The 13,763-nt window shown below is 34.5% G+C and overlaps 1 gene segment (V, D, J or C); it reads left to right on the plus strand.

The window, feature by feature from the left end:
* The first annotated feature begins 1,610 nt into the window (after positions 1–1,610).
* On the plus strand, positions 1,611–2,644 carry LOC128013773 (immunoglobulin kappa variable 1-9-like). The segment is given in 2 exon segments: positions 1,611–1,770; positions 1,892–2,644. Coding segments are annotated over 2 exon segments (375 nt in total).
* Positions 2,645–13,763: the final 11,119 nt, after the last annotated feature.

Genomic DNA, 13,763 nt, shown 5'->3' on the forward strand with positions numbered 1-13,763 from the left:
GTAATTGTGAACTTTTTATTTCACAGTTTGGACTTCTACACTTGGAATTGTGAGTTTACATCTTACAATTCAGACTTTATAAGAATTGTGAGATAAATTCACAATTGCAAGAAATAAAAGACAGAACTGTACGATGAAAAAAGTCACAATTGCCCTTTACCCTTAGCAGAAATCTAATAAAGTATATTTGTGCATCTTGACTTCATCTTATGTGTGGATCATATGGTTTCATTAGAAAAACAGAAGCATGCTAAATGTACTGTGTGAATCCCAGGTTTCAACATCTCTGTGCTCGGATAAGTAAAAAAATAACATGGCATGCAGCCAAAAATCGTGCATCGCGTTAGTTCAGTCAGGCCACGTTAGTCACGCTTGCATCAGCTGACAGTCATCTGTTCCTGACGTGTACCAATCCAGTCTTGACACCTATCACCTGCGGTCTATTTAAATTCCCATTATTCAGTGTCTCTCCATCGCATTGCTGCTTGCAATTAACTCCCTCCTCCAACCCCAACTCCACCAACTGAACCTGTAATCCAATCAGATCTTTTGTTCTTTCTTAACAGTCTCTTCATTGGAAGCAGTCTCTATCACATTTTTGTTTATAACTCATGTAATTGTGAATTGTAATTATGTATGCTTATAATGGTTCTGTTCTGTACCCCAGGGGGGTTTGTCTTGCTGCTCTCCCCGCTCTGTTAAAGCATGGCTGCACGGACAGGCGTGTGGAGTGTTGCCCTGAACATAACCATACTGCCAACACTAACTGTATGCAATTATAATTTGTATGAGTTTGATGACATTATCATATTTATTGTCTAAGTCACCTATGAGTTTGTCTGTTGTTCTGCTTGACAACAGCAGAAGTGAAACTGGTGTAGAAACCTCCTTCACACAATCATTTTTAAAATGTAAAAAAAATATTTCTGTCTCACATAGCAACATGACATTGACTCACCACTGAATCAATATTGATTTCTGACATTAATCTATATTAACTGTGCAATCTTGTAGTAAGTTTATTCGGTTGAAATCAATATATCATTGTGTCAATGTGTAATTCATCTTGCTTATGTTTCATAAAGTGTTGTATTCTTCTTATTCTCACCCTTCATTTCTTCACTCACTCGCAACAAAAATGTTGTAAAGTACAACAATGAGATGACTTAAGAAATAGAAAATAGCTGATATAAATAAAACTAAAAACTATTCTAAAAATAGTTTAGAAATAGCTGCTTTATTCTACATAATAGTGATCCTCCCTCGTGTATATCATATGATGTAATATAAAATGAATATAATAAATGAATTAAGGGTGATAAATATTTCTGAATAGGATTCTAAAAAGTCTTTTGTTTCATGCTGCATTGAGTGTAAAGTTATTATTTTGATGTGCTATACTTTATTTAAAGGTGTTGTTGTTGCAATGTAATTACATAAATACTGAGTAATATTAATTACTATTACTGGGGGTCATGGTTGGGGTGCTGGTTTAATTACTTGAAATTATGCATAATTTACTGTTCTTGTTGTTGTAACATGTAACAGTTGTAACAACATCCACTTAAAACAAAGCAGTTGTGAATCCTGCCCACTTCTTTGCATGGTCAGCACATGCTTCAGTGCTCTGAGAGTGTTTATAGAGCTGTGAGTTTAACACTTCATGACTGAGAGCAGAACAGAACACAATCTTCATCATCACACAAGACACAACAACAACAATGAACAACATCATCATCCTCATCTGGACCACTGCAGCTTTTATTCAAGGTGGAATATTAGGGTTTGATATAAATAATAAGTAATTATTGTTGTTTTACAATTTTAATATACCAATATTCTGCTATAAAGGTGATTTACTGACAAACTGAATTCATTTTTTCTTCTTCAGCCTCCAGAGGAGTCACTCTGACTCAACCTAAAGTTAAAACTGTCCAGCTCGGTCAAACAGCTACAATAGAGTGTAACATAGATGTAGGGATACGTAGCAGCTACTTAGCCTGGTATCAGCAGAAACCTGGAGAAGCTCCTAAACTCCTCATATATCAAATAAACAGCCTCCAGTCAGGAACTCCATCTAGATTCAGTGGCGGTGGAACAGCAAATACTGGAAAAGATTTCACTCTGACCATCAGAGGAGTCCAGACTGAAGATACAGGAGATTATTACTGTCAGAGTGAACACTATATCAGTAGTAGCTGGGTGTTCACACAGTGATAAAGAGTTGTACAAAAACCTCCGTCAGTCAGAGTCACAGTGACTGCACTGATACAGCTGAGAGACACTGCAGCTGCTGATGGAGGTTATTTCTTATAACAGTCTCATTTACTCAAAAATGTTAATGTTTTGTACTGATTTATGAGTCTTTCTGGTTCTTTAATGTGTTTTCACTCATAACTTCACCATTGGTGTATTTAATGCATCATTTAAAATGTTACAGCATTAAACAATCCAATGTAATCAGACGATACTTACAGTATTCAGGGAAACAGTCCTCATGTCCTTTCAATCCAGAATTACACAAAATGAGTTAATCTCCTTTTGCGTGTCATAGAACATTAAAATTTAATTCTTCACTTCTTCTTCCAAAGTGTAAATCTGTTAGACAGTATTGAAAATTATTTTTTTGGATTTCACACAATCAAACTATTAAATTAAATTAAATTAAATTAAATTAAATTAAATTAAATTAAATTAAATTAAATTAAATTAAATTAAATTAAATTATACCTCGATTGGAAATGACTCGAAGATATTCTGCTCACAAGTTATATTTACCTTTGTTTTTTCAATTTGATAAATGTTTTACTGGTAATGGTGGAAATGTATGGAATGCCACATCTGCCAAAATAAAAAATAAATAAATACATAAATAAATATACAAATAAATGTAAAAAAGAAATAAATATATATAAAAATAAATATACATGGAAAAGCAAAAAAACTAAAATAAATAATAATTATTATTTATACATTTATTTCCTTATATATGTATATATTTATTTTTTCCCATATTTATTTATTTCTTCTTTTATTTATTTCTACATTTATTCATTTCTACATTTATTTATTTTTACATTTATTTATTTCTACATTTATATATTGCTACATTTATTTATTTATTCATTTATTTCTTCCTACATTTCTTCCTGCGTAGGGTAATGAGGAGGGTGTGGTTTACCTCAGACATAGCAATCGAGCTCAGAGTAAGCGAAGGCGAAGGGTTGAGGCCACAGTGACACCCTGTGGTGAAATACAATAAGGATCACTGACGTTGATGCGGTCTGTGACTGCGAGGTATATGGTTAAAATCTTACTGTGTGACATGGATATGCTCGTCTTTATTCCGGACATGGCCGTAGAACATCGTTTGGTCTGGATTTGTAAAATGTCCTGGGCTAACAAACATGAAACAGAGACTCTGAAACGGAAGAGCTTGATATTTTCCATTTTTCGGTCAAAACTCACGGAAAGGAAGCAGGGCACATAGGCTACAGTGAAGTCGACGCAAGCATATTGACCAATGCTTTTGAAACGAGACCATTGCATTTGAATGTAGCCTAATTTCCAAAAACAATACTGACAGCAACAGCCTTATTAAATGTATGAACGTCACGTTAATCCACATCGATAAATTCAGTTAGAGGATAAGACTGTAGCCTATAGGGCAGTTAGCCTACCACTAAAATCCAACCAGAGCTCCATCAGAGCCATCAATACAGAAGAGATCTTAATGCATTTCCACAGCAATAAGCCTACAAGTTCAATCCACTCGTTTGATACACCGAATCAAAAACAACCTGACGTGTTGAAGTGATTTGTTTCTGATCATTTATATTTAGGCCTATGCGTTATCTAAATAATTATAATAGCCTAATAATAATAATAATAAATAAAAGACCAAATGTTCAAAAAGTTGGCAGAGAGGGGTCATGTTCGGGGAAACAACATAATTGTTGATAAGCTATATTTTTCGGGGCCATGGGTTTATTGCGCAAACCTGCGTGACCATATAGCAACTATTCAGAAATGGAAATTACGAATGCATTAATATTTTGTTTTGAATTTAAGAAAAGTCGAATATTTACAGGTTTGTATTTCGTTATTATTTTCAGAATAGTAACGTCTTTGTAACCAACCACAGTGATCAAATGTCGAAGCTATCTCTATCTAATAGGCTACTTCAAAGATCAAATCAAATTATCTATTGTAAAAGTTTGTAAAAATTTCTGTAGCCCAAAAACTGCCAAAAACATAACAAAAAATAGCTAGTAGCCTACATAACTTTTTAATTTGTATTATTATTATTATCATTCTTTCTTTCTTTTTATTATTATTATTATTAGGCTATCATCATCATCATCACCCGACAAACCATTATGGAATCTATTTAAAGGGAATGATTGTGGTGGGGAGTTTGGTCAAACCAGAGCCATATAGAGAGAGAGTTGCGACAACGGAAGTTCGAAATGTTTGGTTGTCACGTGATTCGTGTAGACTTCAAATAGTTCCAGGAAGTGCATTGGCGGCCATTCAAACTGATAGAGTAGAGTGACAGAACTGCAATTTCTGGTAATAAGGAGTCAATAAATGCATTTATTTTATATATTTATACAACACACCAACATATGTATGTAGCATGAGTATGTAGTTACAGCAATGTTGTTTATAAATTATCAAATCGGGTAATATTTGAGGATGTGTTCAAGTACCGTTATTTTAAAAACTTATTTCATGCTAACGTTAAGTTTTATAAACACGGGTTGCTGTTGCCTTTTTACGTTACATATTGTCCTTTTTTTTCACTGATCTAATGTTAACTCATGTCATATTGATGACTTTCAGGTAGAACAGAGACAGGCTGGTGACCGGTGGTTTTCAGCTCGCACCGCACTATGGGTCAATTAACTGTTAGCAGCAGTAATTAGCATGTTAAATAAATGTAAAATGAAGCTTACTGTTTATAATTCTTACAATTACATATAGTAATATAATTATGTATTATAAATCATATATCTAATATAGTTCTTACAATACTTATTTATGTTATATATAATATATTATGTAATATATTCAGGTTTAAAATAACTTAAGCACACTCGTATATAATCAGGGTATCTTCCGTCCATTCCAAATCCGTTTCAAATTAAAAAACAGAAAACGAAAAACTCAAGAGGATTCAAGTGAGAGAACATGAATTAAATAACGAGAAATGGAAAAATGGCTCGTTTATTCGTTATTCCATCTAGGTAAACAAACGGAAAATGAGTTTTTGACTTGATTTCTCATTTTGTCGTTTGGGGTTTAAAAAACGATTTATGGCTTCAATATTTCATACGCACTTGTGGGCGGAGCTGAAACGCTCCTTTCATCTGATTGGTCGAATCGCTCCGCCTTCAACTCGATCTTACATTCTTTCAGAATAAGAGTCTTATAAGAGTAGTGTCTGAAACTAGGGCTGGGCGATATATCGAACGATATGATCATGCGCATCTAATCAGTAAAGCTGCTTCCATGATCACCGCTAAAATCTCCATCACCTGCTTATAATTGGAGTGGCATTTAATAGACAGAGCCGTAGATCGCTGACAAGCCACACCATATCGCGTTCATTATCGCAGATGAATCGCCTTCGATAATGAACGCGATATGGCGTGGCTTGTCAGCGATCTACTGCTCTGTCTATCAGAGGTGGGACTTTCAAGTCACAAGCAAGTCTTCAAGTCATATTCAAGTCCTCAAAGGGTTAAAGTTAAAGAGATAATTAAGTGACTAATTAAATGATGATTGTGCGTTAGTGATGAACATCTGCTGTTAACAATCAACATCACTGAAGTAAAGAGAAACACAAGAACTACTGCTACTAACTGAATTTAGCCACAGCCTTCAACTGAAAAAAAAAGTAAAAGAAAAAAAAACACTATGCCACCATAATTGTGGTCAAGGTTTGCTTTAAGTAGTGTCTTGACCCTTTTACTAATTCAAACCAATTTGATTTAAAACAATTGCAATATTGTTTTCGCAACAAACATGTATGCATTGCTGAGTCGAACCTTGCAATAACAGATGATCTTATGCTTTTTCTGCTTATAACTCATGATGACTGAACATCATGAAATTGTGTTTATCTTTGGATAGTAGACTGACACTCAGCTATTACTGAACTGAAGTAAAAAAAAAAAAAAAATCACAATGCTTCAATGTTGAAAGACACAAAAGGAGACAATGAGTTCAGGTTTTTAGACAAACACACTTATCACACGATACTCAACAGTGGTGACAATTTTTTCATACTGCAGTGCATGACGGGAGATTTTACTAAGTTTTTACCCAGCATGCAACATCTTGTTGATTGTCACCACTGTTGAGAGTCATATGCTGGTTCTTGATGTCTGTGTGTGTCTACAGAGTATAGTTTTTCAAATTTTGTATGCACTTAGTAGATTTAAAATTCACTTAATTTTTTTTCCATACTGTAGTTTTACTGGGTTGATTATGCTAAACTTAAATAGAGCTAATGTTAATTTGATTGTAATCTGACCACCAATCACATACAGATTAATTTCTTCTCTCTGCTTTACAGCACCTCATGCAATGCTACATAAAGAGATCTAAGCAGAAAAAGAATAAGATCATCTGTCACTACAAGGTTTGATTTAGCAATGCATACATGTTTGTTGCGAAAACAATATTGAAATTGTTTTGAATCAAATTGCTTTGAATTAGTAAAAGGGTCAAGAGACTACCTAAAGCAAACCTTGACCACAATTATGGTGACATAGTGTTTTTTTTTTTTTTCGGTTTAAGGCTGTGGCTAAATTCAGTTGTAGTTCTTGTGTTTCGCTTTACTTCAGTGATATTGAATGTTAACAGCAGAAGTTCATCACTAATGTACAATCATCATTTAATTAGTCACTTAATTATCTCATTAACTTTAACCCTTTCAGGACTTCGGATATGACTTGAAGACTTGCTTGTGACTTGAAAGTCCCACCTCTGCTGTCTATTAAATGCCGCTACAATTATGTGATGGAGATTTTAGCAGTGATCACGGAAGCAGCTTTACTGATTAGATGCGCATGATCATATCGTTAGATATATCGCCCAGCCCTATCTGAAACCACCGCTCACTGTTAATTAACATAATATTTGAGTCAGATGTTGCTGCGCACATAATTCGTGCTGCTGTGACTTGCAAGTCACCCCTTTAAATTATTTCTAGGTTATAGTAATATTGTCCCACTGTAAATACAGTGCAAATAGTTTTGTCTCCTTGGATAAAAGTGAAGTGGAAATAAAAATCAATAATAGACTGAACAGTTCCATGATAATATGTCTGTAACATTTACCACTCTCATCTTTTAAGTCAAAAGGCACTAGGTAGGTGTGTGTGTGACATTAATAATTAATTGGGAAAATGAATATAGTTAAATTTATGAAATAAATTAGTAATATTAGTTTTATTCCATACTAAATTGAATGGTTTTTCTTTTAGTCTTCTTTGTTGGCCTTGAGAAAGCCGACATATATTTGAACATTATTATCATTTATTATGAGAGTAATTGACAACGACTAAAATTTTAATGTTTCACCAAATTTCCTTCTCAAAAAATCCTAGTGACTTTCATTATCTGAGCAATGAAGGTCTTACACTTAATGTCCACTAGAGGGGGAGACAGGATTTCTATTTACGTAAAATGGCAAATAAATACATTAATTTCATGTGTACTAGCATGAATATGCCATATCTGTGTACACGAATAAACTTCACACTTCAAGCTGTACTTAAAACTTCCCATTCTGGCTTTTTCAACCTACCTCCAAATTTATTTTAAGGTTTATTTTTTATTCACACTGGTTTATGCATTTAATGTTTGTCCATCTAGATCTTTTATTTTTCATGAGCTGTACATTTTAAGATGTACTCAGTGTTGCTAAATCACATGCACTGAATATAAAGTGCTAATGTCAGGACTCTCAGTCCTCCTCCTGGATGGCCAGTGTCCTGCAAAGTTTAGCTACCCCAAATAAACACACCTAAGCTAAGCAAGGTCTTCAGGATCAGTAGCAATGTCCAAGCAAGTGTGTTGGAACTGAACTCTGCAGAACATGGTTCTCCCGGTTCAGGACTGAGTTTTAAATCTATAAATGAATTTGTATAGTTGGGTGTCTGCATGCAGAGGTGTACTTCAGTAAGTACAATGTAAACTGTAATCTATAAAGACAAAATCTTCAGATAAGCATTTAGGCCACTGCCTTGAGGTCTCCATCCATTGGTCAAAACAGACCTCGCACCCCACCACACTCCTGCTAGCTGTCAACATTAATTGCGGCTGGTGCCAAATAAAAATTATTATGTATCCCTTGTGCATTGTTCAAATTCACTACCCTTTCGTTATGTTTGGGATGAAAACATTCACTCAATTAAACTGCTGTAAGCATTAGATAAAACATTTTTTTTCCCCTAATTTATTGTTGGTGGATGTTTTTTTCACTGACTTCCATTATAATTACATTTTTGATTGCAAAGCCATGACACATAATCATGCATTCTTGATTGTTTGTGGTTTTCCCTGTTGGTTTTTTCAGATACATCAAGATAAGTGCACAAAGGTCTCTCTCACCCTCTCTCTCGCTCTTTATCTCTCTCTCTCAAACACACACACACACACACACACACTATAATTTGCTGTTAAACTCCATATAACTCTATATACAGGCCAGAAACTAAGCCTTTTTTTGCACAGGCCTATCTAAAGGGTTAATGGTCCCACCTAGTGATCAAATGTAAAAATAACAAATGTTACCTCTTCCCAACAGGGGAAACCACCAACAATCAAGAGTGCATGATTATATGGTGTCATGGCTTTGCATCAAAAAATGTAGTTATAATGGAAGTCAATGGGACAAAAACAGCCACCAACAATAAATGAGGGAGAAAAAAATAAAATCTAATCCTGCACAAAAACTAACAATACATCAAAGCCAATCTACATTTACTAATCTTTGACATGCCCAAGACTGTCATAAAAGGTAAAAAAAATATCCAGTCCACCATTACTTTTTATATTGAAAATATGTCATTTTGTGTGTGTTTTTTCTTCCCAAATCAGTGACATAATTTATGAACTTGGTAATTAAAGAGTTAAAATCTTGGATTTTCTTTTTAAACATTTGGTAGTTTTGATCAGGACTGAGGGTGATTAATAGACTTATGCAAAACAAAACAAAAAATCTTTATCTGAGACATTTTTACAGCATTTTAATTTAGTGGGTGTTTTCATCCGAACATAACAAAAGGGTAGTGAATTTACCCACAGTATACTGTTGAGTTTTTGAAAAATTTCAAGCATTTTCCCAAAATAAGTGTAAAAATAAGATTTGTCACCAATCATTCCATTAGCTGAAACACAGAGAAAGTTGTGGCCAAAATAAGGCTCAACTTTACCCCCTAGTGGACGAAAACGTCCCCAACAACGCATTAGTGGTATTATGTAACAGCAAGTCATTTGTGCAAGTACATTTGACTTGCAGTTTTCCAAAACTTAATCATTTTTATTTGGTACCAGCTGCAGTAGTTAATGTTGTTTTATATTATACAGCTATCATTGAGCTAAGGTATACCCCCTACCACACCATCTATCATTGAAGAACCTGTGTTACACATGAAATTCATGTATTTATCTGTCATTTAAACTTACATAAACAAATCCTGTCTCCCCCTCTAGTGGTCCTTAAGTGTAAGACCTTCATCGCTCAGATAATGAAAGTCACTAGGGTTTTTTGAGAAGGAAAAAGTCTGACCAGTTACAGCGACGAGTCAAACGAGTCAGAAGATCTGAGCTGAATTTGGTGAAACAATAAAATTTTAGTCGTTGTCAATTACTCTCATAATAAATGATAATAATGTTCAAATATATGTCGGCTTTCTCAAGGCCAACAAAGAAGACTAAAAGAAAAACCATTCAATTTAGTATGGAATAAAACTAATATTACTAATTTATTTCATAAATTTAACTATATTAATTTTCCCAATTAATTATTAATGTCACACACACACCTACCTAGTGCCTTTTGACTTAAAAGATGAGAGTGGTAAATGTTACAGACATATTATCATGGAACTGTTCAGTCTATTATTGATTTTTATTTCCACTTCACTTTTATCCAAGGAGACAAAACTATTTGCACTGTATTTACAGTGGGACAATATTACTATAACCTAGAAATAATTTAAAGGGGTGACTTGCAAGCCACAGCAGCACGAATTATGTGCGCAGCAACATCTGACTCAAATATTATGTTAATTAACAGTGAGCGGTGGTTTCAGACATTACTCTTATAAGACTTTTATTCTGAAAGAATGTAAGATCGAGTTGAAGGCGGAGCGATTCGACCAATCAGATGAAAGGAGCGTTTCAGCTCCGCCCACAAGTGCGTATGAAATATTGAAGCCATAAATCGTTTTTTAAACCCCAAACGACAAAATGAGAAATCAAGTCAAAAACTCATTTTCCGTTTGTTTACCTAGATGGAATAACGAATAAACGAGCCATTTTTCCATTGCTCGTTATTTAATTCATGTTCTCTCACTTGAATCCTCTGAGTTTTTCGTTTTCTGTTTATTAATTTAAAACGGATTTGGAATGGACGGAAGATACCCTGATTGTATATAAACATGTAGACTGCCATTCAAAAGTAATGATGCTGAAAATTCAGGTTGGCATCACAGGAGCATATTACATTTTAAAATAGAAAACAGTTATTTTAAATTGTAATTACGAGATTACTTTGTATTTTTATTTAAATAAATACAATTAACTATTTACAGCAATTCATGAATACATTTCTAATAAATTTAATAGCATGCCAAGCATTTTGAATGTGTCCTTTCTTTAATGTTGTCCTTGCATAGTCTCCACCATGGTTTGCTGTGCTGCATGGGGATGCTCCACTCGGTCACAGAAAGGTGTGTGAATGTATGGCTTCCCCGCTGACATAGAGAGGAGAAAATAATGGTTGGCTCAAGTCAGCAGGAGCAATCTAAATATACATAAAAATTACAACAACCAAAAATTGTTAGGTAATTATACTTCAATTTATTTGCACTTTTTTACATTGAAAATTATTTACTAGAAATAAGGAACAAGCAAAGCCTTGCAAAACCCAGGGAGCTGAGACTCAGGCTGAGACATTGCAGGGAGTCATCAGTGTTACCTATAACTGTGCATTTAACCACCATGTGATATGTACTGTATGTGGGTAGACAAAAAAAAAGTTGTCTGTGGAAATGATCAAAGCAATTTGTCATGACCAAAAAATTCAAGAGTAGGCTGAGACCAGACGCTATTCCCACAATCTTTGTGCATCGTCCTGTGGTCAAAAAGAGGAGGGCCCTGCTCCACGATGCACCCCTAGACCTGTGAACATACAAGAAATGGCTGCTGATTACAGCTATGTTATTTCAGGTGATTCATATATAATATGTACAAACTCGTACTAGTTGAAGTAAAGTGATATTTTAAATATTTAAAATTAGCAATACCATGTATTCTGCCTCAGTCAGTTTCAAAGGAAAAGAAGAAGGAAAAAAGAACGAGGACACTCAGAGAAGGTAAAGTGACAGTGAAGAAAAAGGACATGGCTAGAGAGGAGAGACAGGGACAGGTGACACTGCCGAATCAACCAGCAGCAAGTCAGCATTCCAGTGAACCATCAGCCAGTTACCTGGGTCTATAAAAAAATTAAAGAGACAAGAAAAAAAAAAAAGAAAAAACAATGCAAAGGCAGCACTAAGAAAAATAAAGATCATCACTGATGCTCTATCCCAGAACAGTCCAGTGGCACCACTAATCCACCCCACCAGCACCCACAGTATGTTACTTTTATACACTAACAAGTTTAAGTATATAATACAGTATTATTATATAATATAGAAAGGTAATAGTCAATGAATCACAATGACTAAAAAACACTCCACCCATGTTTTTGCAAACTCAGTTCACTCTTAAGTTTATATCAATAGGGTGTATTTTATTATTAAGGAATTTAATACGTGTAATAAGGAACAAACGTTATAACCTCATTTTTACCACTTCCACTCACCGCTGTCACACGTTATATTGAACTATGTAACGTTAGCTAACTTTCCCCACCCTGCAAAAAAATATGTTTATACTCCTTTTTTTCTAATTCCAAACACGATGGATGAAACTGAATTATGAGAACAGATTTTTACAATTAATAGGGTGTTCGTTACTAACTTTATTCAGCTCCAATCCTAGCCTAATCTGTTAGTTATCTGATGCGCGGCATCGGTTTGCTGCTACTTCCGGGAACTATTTAGAGGCTCCACGAGCCGCCATTGCTGTAAAAAAAGCTTTCCATTGGAGTCAATGGAGTTGTCGCAACTCTCACTCTATATGGCTCTGGGTCAAACCGATTCTTACATGATAGCCATGCAGGGGACTAAGGTTTTCACGGATGAAATAGTGCACATAGAAATGTCTCTGTGGACGGCGCCGTCTTTTATTTCAACCCGTTATATTCGCTGTAGGCTATCACTGCAATAGTTTGACCAAACTCCCCTGATTGTGATGATGATAGCCTAATAATAATAATAATAAAAAGAAAGAAAGAATGATAATAATAATAATACAAATTAAAAAGTTATGTAGGCTACTAGCTATTTTTTGTTATGTTTTTGGCAGTTTTTGGGCTACAGAAATTTTTACAAACTTTTACAATAGATAATTTGATTTGATCTTTGAAGTAGCCTATTAGATAGAGATAGCTTCGACATTTGATCACTGTGGTTGGTTACAAAGACGTAATTATTCAGAAAATAATAACGAGATACAAACCTGTAAATATTCAATCGACTTTTCTTAAATTCAAAACAAAATATTAATGCATTCGTAATTTCCATTTCTGAATAGTTGCTATATGGTCACGCAGGTTTGCGCAATAAACCCATGGCCCCGAAAAATATAGCTTATCAACAATTATGTTGTTTCCCCGAACATGACCCCTCTCTGCCAACTTTTTGAACATTTGGTCATTTATTTATTATTATTATTAGGCTATTATAATTATTTAGATAACGCATAGGCCTAAATATAAATGATCAGAAAAAAATCGCTTCAACACGTCGAGTTGTTTTTGATTCGGTGTATCAAACGAGTGGATTGAACTTGTAGGCTTATTGCTGTGGAAATGCATTAAGATCTCTTCTGTATTGATGGCTCTGATGAAGCTCTGGTTGGATTTTAGTGGTAGGCTAACTGCCCTATAGGCTACAGTCTTATCCTTTAACTGAATTTATCGATGTGGATTAACGTGACGTTCATACATTTAATAAAGCTGTTGCTGTCAGTATTGTTTTTGTAAATTAGGCTACATTCAAATGCAATGGTCTCGTTTCAAAAGCATTGGTCAATATGCTTGCGTCGACTTCACTGTAGCCTATGTGCCCTGCTTCCCTTCCGTGAGTTTTGACCGAAAAATGGAAAATATCAAGCGCTTCCGTTTCAGAGTCTCTGTTTCATGTTTGTTAGCCCAGGACATTTTACAAATCCAGACCAAACGATGTTCTACGGCCATATCCGTAATAAAGACGAGCATATCCATGTCACACAGGCATTCCATAGAAATGATGCCACAGTCATGACAAAGTCAGAATAATAAATATTTATAATGAATTGTAAGAGTTATTATTATAATTAATTTAATATTTTAACATTGAAAGTCTTCCCAGAGAGGCA

The sequence above is a fragment of the Carassius gibelio genome, chromosome B25 (assembly GCF_023724105.1).
Source record: "Carassius gibelio isolate Cgi1373 ecotype wild population from Czech Republic chromosome B25, carGib1.2-hapl.c, whole genome shotgun sequence".
NCBI lineage: Eukaryota > Metazoa > Chordata > Actinopteri > Cypriniformes > Cyprinidae > Carassius > Carassius gibelio.